Source organism: Pinus tabuliformis, chromosome 1_2 (genome assembly GCF_031772625.1).
Source record: "Pinus tabuliformis cultivar Carrire ecotype Pingquan chromosome 1_2, CPIR1, whole genome shotgun sequence".
NCBI lineage: Eukaryota > Viridiplantae > Streptophyta > Pinopsida > Pinales > Pinaceae > Pinus > Pinus tabuliformis.
In genome coordinates, this window is record NC_142298.1 from 429,578,967 (window position 1) to 429,600,942 (window position 21,976).

At 38.1% G+C, this 21,976-nt stretch overlaps 1 protein-coding gene across 2 annotated transcripts in view; it reads right to left on the minus strand.

Moving 5' to 3' along the window:
• LOC149206193 (putative plastid-lipid-associated protein 14, chloroplastic) overlaps positions 1 to 13,143 on the minus strand; it is a 47,069-nt gene extending 33,926 nt beyond the window's left edge. The window contains exons 1-7 of one of the 2 annotated variants that reach the window (XM_089395339.1): positions 12,993 to 13,143; positions 11,470 to 11,862; positions 11,236 to 11,279; positions 11,051 to 11,129; positions 10,852 to 10,968; positions 10,447 to 10,629; positions 10,260 to 10,346 (exon numbers count right to left, since the gene is read on the minus strand). In XM_089395339.1, the coding sequence (XP_089251465.1) occupies positions 10,260 to 10,346; positions 10,447 to 10,629; positions 10,852 to 10,968; positions 11,051 to 11,129; positions 11,236 to 11,279; positions 11,470 to 11,862; positions 12,993 to 13,070 (981 nt within the window). In that variant the 5' untranslated portion in view covers positions 13,071 to 13,143. The remainder of the gene's footprint in view (positions 1 to 10,259; positions 10,347 to 10,446; positions 10,630 to 10,851; positions 10,969 to 11,050; positions 11,130 to 11,235; positions 11,280 to 11,469; positions 11,863 to 12,992) is intronic. The other variant, XM_089395340.1, reaches the window with a different exon arrangement.
• Between the last annotated feature and the right edge of the window lie 8,833 nt (positions 13,144 to 21,976).

The window sequence follows — 21,976 nt, forward strand, 5'->3', positions numbered from 1 at the left end:
AGATGTCTTGAAAACTAGCTATGACTGGAGAAAGGCAGTTTTTTGTGAATCCAGGTTGAATGATAATGGCCAAGTCTCCTACAATAACAATGGGTTCTTGTAATCACTCCTTGAGAAGCTTGATTCCTTAGTTTGTTGCCAATGCCTCAGCCTCATTAGTTTTCACTAGATTGATACCCCAGGCATCAATCTCCAAATGGATCCAAGAATGCCCTCTACGTCTTCATGAATCTTTTAAAAATCATGCCCAAGGTTAAAAAATCCCTTAAAAGATCAAAATTATCATAAGAGGGGCACCCTTAGCAGGGCGGAGAAACACTATCAGGAGGCCCAAAACCCGTGAAATCATGAAAAAAAACAGAGTAATTGCAAGCGGAACAAGTGATGCACAGTAGCCGTCCGATCTGGCCGATCAACGGTCCAGATCGGATCGGCAATCGCAATCGGCGGTGACCTTCGGCAGAGATCGGCGAGATCCACATAAGAGTTGCGATCACGAATAGCGATATCGGTGCTTTAATACAATATTAAATCAAAGCCGTCGAATCTGGCCGATCAACAGCCCAGATCTGATCGGCGGAGACTATCGGCTCTTTATATATATATATATATATATATATATATATATATATATATATATATATATATATATATATATATATATATATATATATATATATATATATTGCGATGAGCAAATGGCGAAGTGAATCTGGACCGTCGATCAAGCGTGCAGATCGACGGCCCATATTAAATTGGCAGATCACTGTCGGAGTATACAGAGGAGCGCTTTATAATGGCCCGAGGGTTATTGCGATGAGCGATTGCGATATATCGCATCGCATCGGAACTATGCAGTGGAGCGGGGCCGATACCCATAAGGGCAGCGATATTACGGACCCAATAATCCGATAGGCGGAATTGCATATATATTGAAGTCCGGAAAACTATGTTTTCCTTTGTAAATCACATTTTCACGAACAAACGAAAAACCAAAGGGAAAGGCGCCGATGCGATGTTGCAGACCCGAGAGGGTTCATTAACAATATTAAACAGAATTTCAAGTCCAGAATGTGGGGATTTACAGCGTTTTAGTGTATTTTCGTATTAGACGAAATACACAGAGACCGAGCCATCCCGATATGCGACCTGTGGGCGAACCCGATAGGGGATTAAACCATATTTAAAGGACTTTGAAGTCCGAAATATCATGTTTTGGCGGATTTTTCCTATTTATGCCTATTTTTTGTGTTGATGAAAAACGGCCGCGTTTGGGAATCCGATGGAGTTCAAGGGACCCAGGCATCCTTCCGTTACGGAATCGGTGGCCACCTCCCCTTCAGGCGTTATGCCATACCTGGGAAACGCTAGAAGAGGGATTCGAATGGACAGAGGCCCGGGAGACTAAAGGACAAGGAGATGAAGCGAACAGGCAGCCCAAAAATGGCTTTAAAAGCCACAGACAGAGCGCAAACAGGCAGGCAGTGTTGCAAGCAAATGCGAGACAGAGTTTAGAGCAGATTGAGAGCTGTGTGGGAGTCTGTGTACTCGGAGGAAGCTTGAGGGATTCAAGTGAAGCTCTTGTTATTGTAATCTGTTTGTGTGTGAGGCTCAAATTGAGCTCACTATTGTAAACAAAACTCTGCTTGAAGACATAATAGAGAGGCCACCACTGAAGGCTGGACCAGGAGATGTAGCCCAGGAGTATTGGGTGAACTCCTTATTAAATTTGTTGTGTCATGTGTTATCTATTATGTTTGTTTACTGCTTCATAGTCTGTGCATTTCGCAATCTTATCGATCCATTGCATATAATGACATAGACTAATCCATGCACATAAGTCTGTAATACCTTATTAATTGTCTTAGATCTCATTTTCAAATCAAGTGGTATCAGAGCTTTAGGTTGCTAAGGTTAGACAAGCTTGTGCTGGACTAATTAGTGAATGCTAACTAGATCAAAGCTTAAATTAGGAGAAGGAGGATTGGTTGAAACTAACCCAAAAATTGGTAGAGTCTATCCTAAGAGGAAAATGACAGAAGAAAATCCTTTGGAATCAGACTCTCAGTTCATGGACAGTTTCATGACCATGAGAGCCATGGTAGAGGAAATGTACCGAGAATTTAAGAAAGGTCGAAGTGAAGATTCTTCTACTTCCAAACAAGACAAAGGAACAGAAGAATCTCTCCTAAGTGACCATTCTAAAAGCTAAGGGAAATAAGAAAAGCTTCCCACACCTCCTAATAGCCCTGAAAATAAAAAGAATAAAGCATCTTTGATTAAATTAGATGTTAAATTTGATTTTCCAATATATGATGGAGAGTTAAATGTAGAGAAGCTAGATAACTAGATTAGGCAGATTGATGTGTATTGCAGGGTGCAGAGCATTGACTCAAATAGAAGTAAGATTCAGCTGGCCAGCCTACGCCTTGGAGGAACTGCCTTGGTATGGTGGGAAGGCAGAACACAAGCTGACTTGAAGAAGCATGGTAAAATTCTTTCTGTCTGGAGTGAATTTGTTTCTGCAATTAAAAAAAATTCTATCCACTAGCTTATATGCAGCAAGCTATGATGAGTTGGCAAACTCTTCGCCAATTAAAAGGGAAAAGTGTACAAAGTTACACCCAAGAGTTTAGAAAGAGAGCTTTGATTCTAGGCATTTCCTTAGACTCACCTGAAACTTTGTTGAAGTATATAGGTGGTCTACACAGTTATTTGAGACATACCATTCTCATGTTTAACCCTACTGGCATAGATGAGGTATCTGTTCAAGTTACACATCTAGAGACTAGAGGCAAGAATGTGATCCCAAAGATTGGGGGATCATCAAAACCCACTGCAAACAAGAACAAGGAAAAGAGGAAGCAGAAATGGAAAGAGAGGAAGGCCAATGTTGTACAAAATACCAAACCTTCATGCACTCACTGCAAGAAGGATGGACATGATGATGAACATTGTTGGTCTTTGCATCCGGAGTTGAAACCCAAGAAGTTCGATGGAAAGAAGAAGAAGACTGTTGCTGCCATACAAAAAGATTTGGGGTCAAACTCAGGTGATGAAACAACAATTGCAGCCACAGGTATAAAAGGTAAAAATTCTGAAGCATCTACTAGTAATTCTGCCCAAACTATTGATAGTGAAGAAAATGAGAGAAGAAGACATGAGCTTTTTCATATTAGAGTTATTTCCAAGCATCAAAAGATTGATACTTTGTTTGATAGTGGCTCACAAGTAAATTTAATTTCTGAAGCAATTGTAAAGAAATTGGGACTGCTAACCACACCTCACAAGAAGCCATATCCATTAGGTTGGGTATGTGATAAAGCAAAACTACAAGTGACTAGACAATGTAAACTTAGGTTTTCTTTTGGGTCAGCATTTGTGGATGAGGTTGAGTTAGATATTGTTCCCTTGGATATATGTGGGATTGTTTTAGGAAGTCCTTACTTGTATGATAGAAAAGCCATATTCTATAGAGCTGAAAATAAGTATCAACTCGTTAAAGATGGAATCAAATATATTGTAACAGCTCATAAACTCAAGAACAATTATACTCTCATAAACTCAGGGCAGATGAAAAGAACTGTAAATTCATGCAAGCAATTTTTACTGATGGTTGTAAAGGAAAAGAAACCTGAAAAAACCAATATATTTGAGGGCTATGATACTAAACAGCAAGCTAATTTAGAAAAGGTTGTTTCCGAATATGATATATTATTTCAAGAACCTAAAGGTTTGCCACCAAAAAGGGAAATTGTACATGATATTAATTTGCAGCAAGATGCTCTATTGCCTAACATCGGAATGTACAAGTTATCTACTTTAGAGAATGCAAAAATCAAGAAGCAGGTACAGGAGTTGCTCGAGAAAGGGTTCATAAGACCAAGCACATCACCATGCGGATCTCCAATCGTGTTGGTGAGAAAAAAGGACGGTTCATGGAGGATGTGCATTGATTACCAAGCACTGAATAAAATAACGATCAAGAATCGTTATCCCCTTCCTCACATAGATGATCTATTGGATCAGCTGAAAGAGGCTATTTACTTTTCCAAGTTGGACCTACATAGTGGTTACCATCAGGTCAGAGTAGCAAAGCAAGATGCATGGAACACTGCTTTCAAAACAAAGCAAGAGCTGTATGAATGGCTAGTCATTCCTTTTGGCTTAACTAATGCTCCTGCCACTTTCATGAGAGTAATGAATGATGTACTCAGGCCTTTTATTGATGATTTTGTAATTGTATATTTGGATGACATTCTTGTATTTAGTAAAACATGGGAAGAACATTTGCAGCATGTAAAGCAGACTCTAGATGTTTTGAAAAAGGAAAATCTCTATGTTAAATTATCAAAATGTGAATTTGGAAAAACATCTTTAAATTATTTGGGTCATATTGTAGGGAGTGGTGAACTGAAGATAGATCCCTCTAAGGTTGCAGTCATTGTAAACTGGCCTAAACCCAAATCTGCTACTGAAGTTAAAAGCTTCCTAGGGGCAGCACAATATTGGAGAAAGTTTATTGCTAACTTTTCCTTAATTTCAGCTCCTTTACATGCATTGACAGGATTGAACAAGGTGTTTCAGTGGGGAGGCAAATAGCAGAAAGCCTTCGACACCTTGAAAGAAAAAATTAGTATAGCACCAGTACTAGCATTGCCAAATCTTCAACAACCATTTGAGATCGAAACAGATGCCAGTGATTATGCCATGGGAGTAGTGTTGATGCAACATGGTAAACCCATATGCTACCATTCTAAGACTTTTAATTCTGCAGTAGTTAATTATCCTACATATAATAAAGAATTGTATGCATTAGTCCAGAGTGTGAAAAAGTGGAAACATTACTTAATGGGCAAAGAAACAGTTATACATACTGATCATCAACCACTTCAATATTTACACTCACAAACTAAGTTGCAACAATCAAGACACTATAGGTGGATGGGTTTCCTACAGCAGTTTCATTTAGTCATCAGATATAAAAAGGGCATACACAATAAAGTTGCAAATATGTTATCCAGACCAATCATAAATGCATCTACTATACTTAAGCATAATTCAGTAATGCACAAAAGCTACATTGAACAATATGCTCAAGATATAGACTTTAAAGATGTATATGCAGCTTTAAGTAATGGAAAAAAGGTAGAAGAATTGGATTACTATGTTAAAGACCGACTCTTGTATCACTTGGGAAAGCTATGCATTCCACAAACAGAGAGGATTAATATAATTAGGGAAGCACATACTTCTTTGATATCAGGTCATTTTGGTGTAAGCAAAACAATTGCACAACTACAAAGATACTGCTATTGGCCAAAAATGCATGAAACAGTTTCTAGATATGTAAGAGGGTGTACCATGTGTGCTAAAAGCAAGCCCAGCAATAGAAAACTAGGCTTGTACACTCCACTACCAGTCCCTTCCCGTCCTTGGGAAAGTGTTTCCATGGACTTTGTTGGGGGATTGCCAAAATCTAGAAAGGGGCATGACTATTTATATGTTATTGTGGACAGGTTCAGCAAAATGTGTATTTTAATACCTTGTAATAAACAGATTACAGCTGAACAAACAGCGAAAATTGTTCTTTCAGCATGTCTAGGTGCATTTTGGGTTACCCACTTCCATAGTATCTGATCGAGACTCCCAATTTGTTGGGAAGTTTTGGTCAAGTCTGTGGGAATTAATGGACACTAGACTAAAGAAAAGCACAACCTTTCATCCACAAACAGATGGCCAAATAGAGGTAGTCAACAGGACAGTGATCCAGTTGCTCAGGGGTTATTGCAGCAAGCATCCCAAGCTTTGGGATGAACATTTATGTTATGTGCAACATGCTTACAACCGTGCTAAACATTCTTCTACACAGAGATCTCCTTTTGAGACCTGTTTTGGTTTTATACCAAGGTCTCCCTTGGATTTTGTCTTTGAAAAAGATATAGCAGTTGCTGGACACAATGATGTGGATAAAGCAACCAGATTCGTTGAACAGATCCAAGAGATTCACCAGGGAGTGCAGGAACAGCTAGAAACGAGCCAAGCCCAATACAAGGCAAGGCATGATAAACACCGGGTGGAGCACAGCTTCCAAGTTGGCGATCAAGTCTGACTGTATATCAGCGAGGACAGAATGCAAGGTGAAGGAAAGAAGTTGAAACCAATAAGGTATGGGCCTTTTAAGGTACTTCAGAAAATTGGTGAGAATGCCTTCCGCCTTGATCTGCCAACATACATGCACATCTATTCAGTAGTAAATGCAGAAAATTTAAGACTGTTTGAACCTTCTTTAATTGAAGATCCTGAAGAGCAAAGTCAATTGCCTTCCATTGATGATCTGTTGCCTGAATACCTCAATGAGCTGCAAGAAGATATAGTTCTGGACAGGAAGGTGAGGACAACGCGCAGAGGAGATGTCGAGTACCTAATAGTAGGACTCAGAGGTTCAAAACCCAGCAGTGCAAAATGGATAGAGATTGGACAAGTGAGGCAGCAATATCCTCACTTGATTGATGCTTGAAACCCAACTTTTGGTGGTCCAAAAGCCTTTTTCAGTGGGAAGGTGTGATCCAAATGGATCCAAGAATGTCCTCTAAGTCTTCATGAATCTTTTAAAAATCATGCCCAAGGTTAAAAATCCCTTAAAAGATCAAAATTATCATAAGAGGGACACCCTTAGCAGGGCGGAGAAACACTATCGGGAGGCCCAAAACCCATGAAATCATGAAAAAAACAGAGTAATTGCAAGCGGAACAAGTGATGCACAGTAGTCGTCCGATCTGGCCGATCAACGGTCCAGATCGGATCGGCAATCGCAATCGGCGGTGACCTTCGGCAGAGATCGGCGAGATCCACATAAGAGTTGTGATCGCGAACAGCGATATCGGCGCTTTAATACAATATTAAATCAGAGCCGTCGGATCTGGCCGATCAACGGCCCAGATCCGATCGGCGGATCATTATTGCCAAAGACTATCGGCGGGGATCGGCGCTATATATATATATATATATATATATATTGCGATGAGCGAATGGCAAAGTGAATCTGGACCGTCGATCAAGCGTGCAAATCTACGGCCCATATTAAATCGAAGGATCGTTGTCGGAGTATACCGAGGAGCGCTTTATAATGGCCCGAGGGTTATTGTGATGAGCGATTGCGATATATCGCATCACATCGGAACTATGCAGTGGAGCGGGGCCAATACCCATAAAGGTAGCGATATTACAGACCCGATAATCCAATAGGCGGAATTGCATAGATATTGAAGTCCGGAAAACTATGTTTTCCTTTGTAAATCGCATTTTTGCGAACAAACGAAAAACTAAAGGGAAAGGCACCGATGCGATGTTGCGGACCCGAGAGGGTTCATTAACAATATTAAACAGAATTTCAAGTCTGGAATGCGGGGATTTACAGCGTTTTAGTGTATTTTCGTATTAGACAAAATACACAGAGACTGAGCCATCCCAATATGCGATATGTGACCTGTGGGTGGACCCGATAAGGGATTAAACCATATTTAAAGGACTTTGAAGTCCGACATATCATGTTTTGGCGGATTTTTCCTGTTTATGCCTATTTTTCTGTGTTGATGAAAAACGAGCCGTGTTTGGGAATCCGATGGAGTTCAAGGGACCTAGGCATCCTTCCGTTACGGAATCGGTGGCCACCTCCCCTTCAGGCGTTATGCCATACCTGGGAAACGCTGGAAGAGGGATTCGAACGGACAGAGGCCCGGGAGACTGAAGGACAAGGAGATGAAGCGAACAAGCAGCCCAAAAATGGCTTTAAAAGCCACAGACAAAGCGCAAACAGGCAGGCAGTGTTGCAAGCAAATGCGAGACAGAGTTTAGAGCAGATTGAGAGCTGTGTGGGAGTCTGTGTACTCAGAGGAAGCTTGAGGGATTCAAGTGAAGCTCTTGTTATTGTAATTTGTTTGTGTGTGAGGCTCAAATTGAGCTCACTTTTGTAAACAAAAATCTGCTTGAAGACATAATAGATAGGCCATCACTGAAGGCTGGACCAGGAAACGTAGCCCAGGAGTATTGGGTGAACTCCTTATTCATGTGTTATCTATTATGTTTGTTTACTGCTTCATAGTCTGTGCATTTCGCAATCTTATCGATCCATTGCATATAATGACATAGACTAATCCATGCACATAAGTCTGTAATACCTTATTAATTGTCTTAGATCTCATTTTCAGATCAGTTCAGAAGCCATGGACAGATTAGCCTGCATACCTGCAATTATTGCAATTTCTCACACTTCTCTAGACCTCGTGCACATTCCCTTCTATGGCAAAGGAATAGTCACAACAGTACATTGTTAGGACAAAGAGGCAGCACCAAAAATACCATCCCCTGAAAGCCGTGAACTCTGCAACACTCCCCACAAGCCAAAAGAGCAGAGACAACACCAAGGTCCAAGAGAATTTCAAATCAAATGCTAAGCATGTGCATGTATGAAGAACGTAAATGAATGCCTTTTCTGTGCAATTAAACTTGATCCTTTTGGGGGAAAATGCCAGGAGTGCACACCTGCCTTGCCATGATTCCCACACATCAAACAGAGTGAAAATTGTATAGGGCATGGAATTCATTAAGTTTGAAAAAACAGTAAGACGGTTCAAGAAGATATGTCATTATCAAGTGAGGTGAACACCAATCAAAGATAACTTTTATGGAGGGGCATTAAGACTTAATTGTGTTAAAGCCCCTTTCTTCCAAACAACAACCGACCATCATGGGACAGAATACTCGTTTTTCACTCCCTTTCCTCCATCCGAACCCACAACTGGCCTTATGCTCCAACGCATCTTTGTTTTCCATTTCTTCTGCCTTAGTGTTAAGTGCCTCTCGACCTGAAAGAAAAGATGTCTTGAAAACTAGCTATGACTGGAGAACGGTGGTTTTTTGTGAATCCAGGTTGAATGATAATGGCCAAGTCTCCTACAATAACAATGGGTTCTTGTAATCACTCCTTGAGAAGCTTGATTCCTTAGTTGTTGCCAATGCCTCGGCCTCATTAGTTTTCACTAGATTGATACCCCAGGCATAAATTTTTCACTCCTTTCCTCCATCCGAACCCACAACTGGCCCTTACGCTCCAACACATCTTTATTTTCCATTTCTTCTGCCTTAGTGTAGGGTGTCTCTTGACCTTAAATAAAAGATGTCTTGAAAACTAACTTTGACTGGAGAAAGGCATTTTTTTGTGAATCCAGGTTGAATGATAATGGCCAAGTCTCCTATAGTAGCAATGAGTCCTTGTAATCTCTCTTTGAGAAGCATGATTCTTTAGTTTGTTGCCAACGCCTCAGCTTCATAATTTTTCACTAGATTGATACCTCAGGCATAAGCTAGCTCTTGGAGTCCTTTAGGATTCCTGATGATCTCTCCTGCACCTACAACCACTGTCTAGAGAATCTCACGATTGTCACTTACAAACAGAGGCATTCCCTCTCACAGTACCATTACTTAATGTTGGACTTGTTGGTTTATATGCCTTGAATTCCTTTTTCCCAAATGGTATGCAGATAGTTAAAATCAATTTCAACAATACTCAGCATGGCTAACGCTGCCTTATCCTCTATGGGTTTTGTGTATATCCATGGAGATTAAATGTTCACGTGATCCTAACTTGTTTGACAGACTTTGCTATTGGGTTTACCTTGCTCTCTTCTTTGGTTAGGCTTTAAATAGTTAAGAGTTGCTGGCCTACTTGCAGGCCAATACAAATAGTAAACTGTAGACAGTCTGAATGGATACGATTTGCCATCTATTAATGATAGTCAATGAAAACATCATCGGTTTTTCTCATGTATTAACGATCAATAAAAACATCATCGATTTATATATCCTTGCAATAGAGTTAGACCGTCTAATGCTAAGATGTGTGCACCCCATATACAGGCCAGCAAAAGAAAAAAAAAAATTAAACCTTTTATGTCACTAAAAATATTTTTTCAATTGCCACTGAAAACTTCCCAAATAATCCACCGAAAGGACTAAATAATGATAAATTATAATGCGCAAAGAATGTTGTATGTCCCAAAATAAATGGTCTGTTTCTGCTTGATTTGGAAAAGAAAAGCACAAAGGTAGCCATAATGACTAAAACCAAACAATCAAATAGAGTCCCAATTGTCATAGGTCAAAACTTAACATTTCCGCAAACTAATAATCAAGATGAAAAGACCGTATCATCAATTTCAGTTATTTGGAGAAAATAAACATTTTAAACTAGAAATTACCTTGACATGTCTATCTACACAACTTATATGAACATTCTCCAGGCGTAACTCGGTATGTGCAAGTCCATGGCTATGCAAATAGTTCACCTGGGCATAATGGTGATATGAGCAGTCAAAGATCTCAGCTAAGTAAACTCTAGAGCAATCTACGGGCTAAACACCAAAATAGTTAAGAAATTAGTTTTACCCCAATTAAAAGGTCTCTCATCAACATTCGGATAAGCCTTGATTGCCGAGATACAGCAGGTCCACCAGTTGTGTCATCTCCCACTCTTCTTGCACAGTCTTCATCTAAAGCAAGCTTAGCTTCCAGCGCTGGAAGCCAGTCTGTGAGTAGCAGCCAATGGTGCAGCGAGTAGCTCCCATAGTACTGTCACAATATAATAAGTAAGTATCATGGAAGGCCTTAGTAGACCAACTGTTCTGGAAGAAGCCACTTTCTTAATATATAGTCTTGGAAATAAATTATGTTACCAAATATCCAACAACTCAATTAACCAGTTCCATAATCACCATTCTTTGTTGCACCCAGGTCCCAACCTACTGCTTTCCTTGCTACTACTAGATTTGAAGGGCACTGCAGTTGACTTACTCCATGCACTAAGGTGAATGAGCACTGATCCATAGCACCAGATGGAAGTATATATCCATGGACTCTTGTTGCATATGAACGATACATAAACTGGCGACGAGCAAGTTTTCTCAGAACCTGGATAACAAAACAAGCCAGGCATAATAAGCAATTGACTAAATACAATACTAAGAAAAAAACAAATAATACCAATGCTCACCTCTAAAGCACGTCTGCCCCTGCGCTGCGCATGAGACCCTGTAAGTTGCCGTAATACCACTCTAGAATTTTTCAGAGGGCTTCACATCCATTAAGATCTTTCGAGTCAGGGGTTATATAAATGTGTGTCTAGTTTGGAGTATATTTCAGATAAGATATAAGATAAAGTCACTAGAAGCAACTTACCTCTCAGAGTTTCTGACAATAGCTTCGAACACCACTTCATCTTTCTGCATGGCAACCCAAACCAGAGACCCATTTCAGGAAAATCTACAAGACTTGCATCTTAAGTATCAAATACCTTCAAGAAAAGTAAACCCAATAAAATTATGCGGACTCCATGTCTTTCTAGGTCAGTTCAAGAATACTTTTTATTCAGAATTGTAAGGGATCTATTTCGATACCAGCAAAGCTACTTACCCGGCCTGAAAGTCCTATACTAACATGGTTGCACAGCTCAAAGTCAGACATCTTGAACTGTGCCACAGGGTCTTCCTTCTCCATAGAATCAAACCAAACATTTGCCGGGTTTTCCTCTGATTCTGATGGAATTGTAATGCTTTTGCTAGCGCATTGAATTCGGCTGCCTCCTTCCTTTGAAAACATTTGCTTTGTGCTTAAAGAATAAAAAGAGGGCTTGAACGACCTCTTGCCTGATAGCACCATCCATCTTGCCCTTGTTAAGGTGGATGACAAACTATCGACAGATTGAGATTTCCGTTGTGGGTTATTTCCAAGAAAAAACAGCAAATCGCAGGTCTGTACAGCTGGAATGTAGTTGGCTCCATTTACTGTTGCCATGGAATGAGTATTCTGCCAAGACATTGATGTGTTAGTAGGTAATGAAAAATGCAATAAGCATATGTAATGAACCTCATCTACAGACAAAAAGATTGGAAATATGGCAGAAAAAGTTTATGGCCATGCTGGAAAAGCAAGCATTCATAAACATTCTCAGAAAATGCATTTTAACCACATTCCCTTCTGCTCGTTTCCTGCATCTTCTTTGTTATCTAAACTAAAACAGAAATCTGTTTCATGGCCATGAAAGATCTCTAAAACAGACAAAGGAATAAGGAAATTGTTCTCGGCAGAAGAATCTATCCACCAAGGAAAGTCTTTGCTAACAATGAAAATTTCCCCATTAGTTAGTTGTTTCAATGAAAAGTTTGAGGAAACACCCAGACTATTAGAGGTATATTTGATGGAAGAATAAAAAACATAGCTATAATGCTGAATGATCAACTAGATTGCTACCTCGCCATTCATTGAAAGAGAACAACTTTTGACAAGCTAACGAATGTTTTCAAAATATACTGCTAACACATAAGTTTTAATAAAATTGCTATAATAATAAAGGTAGTCTCCGAAATTGATAAAATTGCTATGTTCAATGGTAGCCTCTGAAAATTTTCCTGATAAACCAAATGTTATGTTAAATGGAATCTCAGTTCAGCAGACGGTTTTTTGGTTAAGTTTTACCGAGATTTAATTTATCAGATTGTTAAATAACATTGAGACCCAATTCAAGTTTGGGACTATGGACCAGCGATTGAAATACACATTTATTTATTTTAGTTTAAAAATTCATACAAAACCAGCTCTATGAACTTGGGCTCTGATAATTTATTGCCGCTGTTTGAATCAAATACAAAACTAGCTCTATGAACTTGGGCTCTGATCATTTATTGCCGCTGTTTGAATCAAATACAAAACCAGCTCTATGAACTTGGGCTCTGAGAATTTATTGCCTCTGTTTGAATCAAATTAAACACAACCAGTTCCCGGACTCCGCTGTTAGATAAAAATCGAGACACTTACTAAAATCGGACTTTTCTATGATGGATTGAAAATTAAACAGACGACGATAACAAAAGAGAGAATTCAACAGTTAGTAATTTAAAATTATTATAAATTTGAAATTGGGAAATGAAAAAGCTTACCAGTAGCAGGCAGGGATGCTGAGAGCGTGGGAATGATTGGAGGGTATGGAGGGAAGCAGGAAGTATAAGTTGGGGCATAGGGGTATGTCCAGCGTGTGGGGAAGGAAGGAGAATGCGTGTCGTGTTGGTTACATGGAAGATTGTGAGTGGTGGGATATTTGTGACGGGAGGTCACTGCATTCCACTGTAATGCCCACTCATTACTGCCACGTTCTTAACCTCATATGGCATTTTAATGGGAACATCTCTTTCAGTCTTGGAAATTACTAATCCACATCAATGCATGGATAAAAGTTTTAATTTGTTTTTTGGCTTTTCCTGAGGAGGGAAGAGTTCACAAGTTTAGTCTTAGACGGTTATGGTTGAGTAGTATTTTAGAGTTAGCGTCATTGTGCCAAAGAAATTTGGTAATTTATAAGTAGTATTTTAGAGTTAGCATCATCGTGCCAAAGAAATTTGGTAAGTTATAATAATTTGTTGATGATTTTTCAAAGTAAAGATTTTCATTTTTGTAAATAGAATTAAGCGTGGCCTAAACACTCTGCCTTGAGTTTTTGGATTATGGAGATTTTATAATTCAAATATGTGTTTCTAAGAAATTTGTTTTGGCTTTTAAACCAAGTATATTATTATTAGGAAATTATTCAAAAATATAGAACAAATAAATTATACGGTATCTTGCTTCTAAACTAAACTAAATGGATGATTTTAGTGCTTATTTATATTTGTAAGTAAACAATGTTTATGTATCATCATCATTGAAGTAATAATATTGATTTAATGTCTTACTAAAAATATCCATTATTGATCTCAGTGAAGGTTTAGATTTTATTTAAATTATTAAATGTATTTATGTTTCTATAAATGCAAAACAGGGCAGTACGCTGACAGTAAAGAAAAAACAGAGAATTCGATAATAGGGAGGAAAACAACAAGATCAGCATGGATGAAAAGGGGTGTAGGCTCAAATTTGAGTCTTATGTGCCATACTCCGTAGCAATCAAATCCTACCCAGGTCTACCTAAGTTTAGTTTGTTGGAATTGTAGAGGTTACCCTTGGAGGAGGGGACCTAGGTTAGGGCCTATTGTGGAAGGTAGAGACATAATTTGTCTCATGAAAACTCATGAACATGATGGTTGCAAAACTCATGTGTTTGACAATTATTTGAAGTTAGCAGTTTGGAACAATGTAACAGAAAATGGCAAAGGGTATGGGGGATACTAGTTTTAATGAAAGAAAAAGAAGGTCGACACATTTAGTTAATTAAAGAAGATGCAAATAAACAATATTTATGGTTCAAAATATCAGAGAATGAGAATGATATAAGAATTGCAACATGTTATTTTTCCTCGCAAGTCTCAAAAACTTACAAAAATAAGAGGCTAGACAACAAAGATCCGTATGCAACTTTAAAGCAAGATATTGTCGCGTACTCTCGGCAGGGAGAAGTTCTTTTAGTGGGAGATTTCAATGCTAGAACATCAAATCATCAAGCTAGTATTCTTTGTTGCAAAGAGGATCACAACCCTATTTGGCTCACTGAAGAGGAGAATCCCCAATCGGTGAGGAGTCAAAAGGATGACAAAGCAATCATTTTGGAGAGGAGTTGCTTACATTGTGTGGGGCTTTCAACTTAATTATTTGCAATGGTCTAGATAGATGGAAAAGGTCTGGGAACTTCACTTGCAACACATATAATGGAGCAAGTGTCGTTGACTATGCGATGTGTTCACAAAGCTTGATAGAAAAGATAAACAAAGATAAGATTGGAGAGCATATTTGGGACTTAAAATCAGACCATACCCAATCTATATAAAGTTGTCATGGTTAGAAGAAAGGCAGCATAGGAGGAAAACCCAATGCTCTCAGCAATCACTATCAAGGGGCAAGATTCTTCTAATACAACAAAATTGTACTATCTTCGGGACAATGTTAGAGAGATTAATTCAGAAGGAGAAATTGGTTTCAAAAGCTTCCACGGTCATGACTTAAAAAATATAATTCAAAGTGCACTTGAGAAGTGCAAAAGAGCAAAAAATAGGAAACCATAATCAAATTGTTTTCCTGTAAATGCTTAGTTTGATGAGGAATGCAAAATTGCAAGGAGAACCTTGAAAAAGGCAAGCAAGGAGAAGATGAATGTAAAATTATATAAGCAGATACTAAAAAGGAAAAAAGATGAGTTCATGCAAAAAAGGCAAGAAGAGTTAATATATCTAAGCAAGAATAACCCAAAGCTTTTCTGGCAGGAACTTCAACCAAGGAAGAAGCAAAGCGAAAATAATAGTACAACCAATCAATGGTTTGAATATGCAAGACAACTCTATGAAAAATAATTAGAGGCGGAGCCTCCCCCAAGGATCAACGCAACTACAAAGCTCTTCATGTTACAAGAGGTGGAGATTGGAATTAAGAGGCTAAAAGCAGGAAAGGCAAAGGACTTGGTTGAACTTCAAGAAGAGTATCTAAAATGGGGAATTAACACTCTTGCGCTACACACCATGGAAATATTCAACCGCATCATTCAGCAAGGATTCCCAAGAGACTAGACAACTAGCCTAACAATACCCCTTTTTAAAAGTGGAGACATTAATAATCCCTCCAACTATAAAACCATTATGATCAATCCTTCGCTTGCAAAGCTTTTCGGCAACATGGTATAAAATAGAATCAGTAAGTGGGCAAAAGTAAAAGAAAAGAGGGCAAGAGGACAAGCGAGTTTTAAGTCAAAGCATTCTACAATGGATCAGTGTATCACGTTGAGACACATTGTTGAAAAGGTTTGGGAGGACGAAGAAGAAGTCTTATGTTTCTTTATTGACTTCAGAAAGGCATTTGACACAGTCCCTAGAGATAAGTTGTGGCATAGAATGGAAGAACTTGAAATTCCTTTGCATTATAGAGTCACGATCCATAGACTTCGTGAAGAGGTGAAAGTCAAAATTAGAACCTCGGCAGGTATTCCATAAATCTTTAGAAGTGACAATGGAGTCAAGCAAGGTTTCCCTCTATCCCCTACTCTTTTTGGTTTATATATTGATAAATTGGAAGAGTGTCTAAATCTGCAAGGTGGAGATGGTGTTCAGTTGGGGGAGTTTGTGATAAAGCTTCTTCTATATGTTGATGATCTTGTATTGATTCCTAAATCGGCCCATGGAATGCAAATGCACCTATATTGCCTTGGGCATTTTTTTAGAGCACTGGAGATGCAAGTCAATACTAGCAAGACCAAAATAATGATTTTCTCTAATAGAAGGAAGCAGAGCCATCATATGTTCTTCTTTGAAGGCAACATTCTTGAAGAAGTAAATGAGTACAAGTACCTTGGGATTGATTTCAACAACAAACTTAATTGGGAGGATTGCAGAAAGAAGAGAATCTTAGGTTGGTGGAAAGTATTATATGCTCTTCAAAATAGATGTAGAGAGGCAAATTATGGGATTAGAAAACAATTCAAGTGATTTTTGGACTCCTAGTTTGTCCAGTGATGATATATGGGTGTGAATTGTGGGCTAGCAGCACCCCCATCTCAAAATGGAAGCAAATTTAAAAAATCCAAAAATGCTTGATCATGACCAAGTTCAAAATAAAAAGTTTGGTACCTTATGAGATAATGTTGAGTGAAACAAGAGCAACTCCCATCAAAGCAATTGCTATGGTGCAGCTCATAAGATATCTAAAAAGAATTGAGCAAATGGGAGTAGGTGGATGGCTTAATGTCATCTTCAAAGAAGGCATGAGTGAAAGAAAGAAAACATGGATGAAACAAAACTACACATGGATGCAAAAATGGAATATCTACCTCAATGCATGTCCCACAAATAGCAAGGAGCTAAATAATTTTGTTATGGAGAAGTTTTGTAAATGGGTATGGGGAAAAGAGTTGGGTAGAAAGAAGAAGTACTACATTGTGGAATTCAACCCAACATTTGATCTACAACAAAAAGAGTTCATTGGAGCTAACATTTCGTGGAGGGCAAAGGTTCTTATTGCTAAATTAAGAACCAACTCGCATCAACTTTGGTGTGAAACGGGACGATGGAACAGGCCTAAAGAAGCTTGGGAAGAACGGGTATGTACATTTTGTACGTCTGGGGTAGTGGATTCAGAAAAACATTTCATTTTGGAATGTGATGCATTCAAAGACATCATAGAAAGTTATGGGAATATGTTAGCACCGGTTTCTTGGCATTGTCTTTTCAGCGAGGGGATTGTTGGAAGGTTGGGCCAGCTCATCATCAATTTGAATAAGAAAATGATTGAATTGCAAAAGGTGAAAAGCAGGGAACTAATGGCCCCATAGACTATTTTTAGTCTCGTGGATGTTAAAATATCATTTCATTTTATTTGAAAAAATTTAAGAAACATATTTAAAAAATTTAATTTAGCTATTTATTATTGGAATCCTAAAATTTAATCATGTGAGCAAAAATTTACAATTTGAGTATTCCTTTAGATATTCAACATATTTATTCCTATATTATGGTGAAGGTTAGATATTTAATATCCAACTCTTTGTTCAAATTTAGAAGATTAATTACTCAATGTTAAATGTTGATTTTGCTACTTTAAGAATTATATATAGATATATATATATATATATATATATATATATATATATATATATATATGTTTTTTTTTTCAAACTCATTGCTAAGGATTGAGGAAACTTTTAAGGATGTAAGTGTAAATTTAAGTGAATCTTATTGCACCTAAAGACCCTCCAGAGTCTAGTATAGGAGAGATTTGTAGATGTAATGTAAGTATATAAACATTTTTAAATGTTAACTATTACAAATATAGAAAAATATAATTTATTTTTTTTTTCCAAAGGAAAAAACGAAACTTTTTATTAAGTTTATAAAAAGTTTACATTGCAGATGCGAATCATCACTGCTCATTCTGAGATCTGTCAAGTATGGATTACAAAATATTTCTGCCTTATGCCTGAAAACTGTTCCCATTAGGAGCTGTAACTATCCCTGATTTGAGTTGTCCTGAGTTTCTTTTGTGCCTAAAAACATGCACAGCAGACTTTGAAACGATCATGAAGGAAAAAAACTAACAAACCGGGTCTCCTCGTGGATGAGGAAAACAACCCGTCACTGAAAAGTTTAAGAAAGGCCGCATTATCGTTGTTGTTTGTATTGAGATTTTATATATACACAAAAATTTGTTGATAGTCAGTAAAGCAAAAAAATCCCTGCCAGAGATATCAGAACGGTTGAATATAAGGAGGCTGGTCTGATCTTCTGATTTGGCCTTGATCGTCTTCTTCTATTTGCCAGCTGCCCAAATCCTGTTGAAGACCATCTTTAGAGAGCTTATCCGCCAAGTCATTTCTTTCCCTGTAAATGTGACATATGGAAAAACTATTAAACATTGTTTTCAGTCTTTGAACCTCTCCCAGAATTTGTTTTAAAATTTGATTACTGCATGTACTTTGCCCGTTTACCCATCTGATCACATTTTGGGAATCCCCAAAGATTTGAATAGTGAGGGTGTGCCTTTGAATGAGCCAGCATAAGAGGAGTTTGAGGGCAAGTAATTCTGCATAATTATTGGAGCCAGTTCCTAGCCCCACGGAAGCTTTTAGGGAGTGAGATGGGTTTTCATGGATGACGAGTCCTGCTCCTGCTTTGTTGTTTTGGGATGCACCATCGAAGAAAGCCCAAGGGATTCCTTCTGAGATCTGAATTTCAGGGACAATTCTGAGAAAAATATAATATATATATATATAAAGAAAAAATATAACCAAACACAATTACACTCACTTGCTAATTGAAATTGTCAGTTCGTTGAATTTGTCCATTAATAGAGTAGATGGGAACACAACTAGATGATACAGATTTGTTCTAATTATTTTATTTTATTTATTTTATTTTAAGGTTTATCTTGTGAGGCCTTTAGGTATCTCTGTAAAATCTTAGGATTACCAATTCATATTTTTTTTTTATACTTATAAATATGTTTAGGATAAATCTAGTTTAGTTAACTCTCTGCTTTTAAATCTCTTATAAGCAATAACGATTACCAGTTCATATTATTTTATTATGGTTATAAATCTCTTCAAGATAATTCGAGGTTAACTCTTTGCTTTTAAACCTTTGATAAGCAACAACGACATGGCCAAATTGTTTGTATTTTCCATTATTTATGTGCAGTTGCAGCAAACATTTCTTAAACCATTACAAATATAGAGCTACTATCTCCATAAATATAAAAGGAAACATATGCATGACTCTCATATTCAATCAAACAATAAGAGAAATGATGTTAACGGTGAGCCCAGTATTATTATCACATGGCTGTCTCTTACCATTCTGGTTGGTAGAATGGTAGCTGTTATAAAATGTAACGAGGTCCAGGCTTCATAATTATCTTTGTACTTATGTCATTGTATTATTTATGTAAAAAGCAAAAAGAAGCAAAAAAAAATAAAATTCAAGCATAGGTTTCATGCTCAAAAAATTAGTATTTCATTAGTTAAACATGTTCTTCATGCTTCTAGGATTTGATGAGTCACAGAGTCAAAGTCCTACTTGGATCTATTGTAAAGAAAAAGGAAAAATAATTTTTAAATATATATTTTGGGACAAAAATCCCTCTAGATGTCAGGTCAACCCTGCTTGTCAAGTCAACCTTGCCTCAAAGGACATGTCCATTCACACCCCTTTGGATAGTATAAATAGAAGATGATTTGAGCACATTTGGACACACAATTTCACTGGATTGGTTTTAAATTTTCACAAAAGAAGGAGGATCAAAGTCTGAAATGGATGAGGGTTTGTAGAAGTTCTGCTATATATTATCTCTTGTTGAAAATTTATTGTTGGTCTCTTGTTGTTGATGGATTTGCTATGAAAAATAAGGGTTTGACTTGGCATCTAGAAGGATAGATCATGGGATTTGGATATCTCATTTTGATTTGATTCTATAAGAAGAGAATCTTTCTCGGTTTTACCCTTGGAAGGTTTTTTCCTTGGCTTGGAGCCTATATCTTGTGTTTCTTGTGTACTATGTGTTGACAAAGTTAATCCTCTTTGCGGACAAAGAAGATCCCTCTAGCCCACTGAGTGAGTCTAGCAATTGAAGTGACAATCAACTAGACACCTTCCTAGATTATAATTGAAAAGTAGAACAAGAGAGATGGCCTACCTTGCTCTGATGCTAATCCGATTTCCTTTATTGAGATCCTCGAAGCGCTTGTGTCACGGGCTTGTTCCTACTTCTTTTAACACTTATGTACCTGCACAAGTGACCAAGAGACAACAAAGCATGCCAAAACCAATAGCAAATCCAATAATAACCTACTTAGCTGATCAAGGAATGCCAAGACAATACATACATGAACATATATATTTTAGGAAGATGAACCAGAAGTTGTATTATTATTTAAAGAATAAATGGAAGGTTACAACCATAGCCTTGATGTTGAAAGGCTCTCCTTGAGTGGTAATCCAAGTCCAAGCCAAGAAACTCCCTCTAAGCACAAGCTCAGCATAAGGGTGCAAATGGACATAGATCAACCCAGCCTCTAACCTGACCAACCATTTGGGAATGGGAGAGGATGAATTTATAGACTGGGGAAGGGAGTTAGGACTTCTCCAAAGATAGGATTAGGCCCTCATCTCAAGGAGGTGGCTCATAGGGATAAGACAAAGAGGTCAAGTTGGGAGGATTCGACCTCATCTATATGAAACCACCTCCATCTCGCCGCTCTAAAAGCTTCTAGATCACGAAGCTTCCCATCCTCTTTGGGAAAATGCCTTTTTGGGATCATCACGGGTATATGAGCAAATAGAGTGATGTCATTGTGAGTTGGGTATAGTGAAACATGTGACCATTGCGGCTTTTAGCCTCATGAGAGTGATGATGCTCAAATTATGGTTAAAGAGTTATTTCCTTCAGGGGGAGTTCAAGGAATTTTCCAATCAATGTCTTAGGAAGGCTCTGAACTGTATATATGAATGAGTACATTGCATTATGGTCATATTTCGAGCACTTCGGGGTATTTCACAAGGAAGTGCAGGAGGCGTGACAAAATATTTGTGTAACAGATGCCCCCTAAAGCATGAAGGCAGAACGAGGAGTGATGGCTGAGATGCTTTACGATCTTTTGGCAAGGACGAGGACACACACTGTCAGGATACCTACAAATCAAGGATGCATATACATATACATATCTGAGATCAAGATATGAATCTACGACATGGGCATAGCCATCCAGATGATGAAGACTATATGAAAAGATCCATGGCATGGGCGCAACCATCCAATACAAAAGGATCATCTGTAATCTAAGATCCAAGGCATAGACGCAGCCATCCGATATATAAGGATCATCATCATAAATATAAAGTCCCACGGTATGGTCACAGCCATCCATATAGCAGAAACATGTGTACAATCATGAACAATATACGCAACCTGGGTCATATTAGACAAGATTCAAGGTCTTGCGCTCCATCTCGACTCGATCAAAGTATGAATTCTAACATGTGAATGAACGTGTCGCAGTCGAACATGCTAGAAAACCACCTGATTATTGGCCATTGATGTAGACCGTTAACAGGAACGAGAGGAACCACCCATAATGACAATGGCTCTCAAGGTACGACAATACAATCCGTGAATGTGATAACGAAGCTGAAGTCGAACACTCGTGGAATCATCCGATCAAAGGCCAATGACGAAAACCTATCGTCGGATGTGAAGAACTTGCCATTAAGGCAAGCAAACTCTAAGGTACTGAAAGGGATTTTCTAAGTCATTTTCTTGGATAATGAGCTGAAGTTGACAGGAAGTGACCTGTAGAAGGAGGCTCATAATGATTCCCTCATCATCGACACGAAAAAAGGAATAAAGTGGAATAAGTTTCAAGACTGTAACAATGACTCAAACAGTGTATAGGTAAATAACTATAGATTGGACTTCTCTTGAACATATTGGCGACACGACTCTGGAATGTGGCAACATTAGA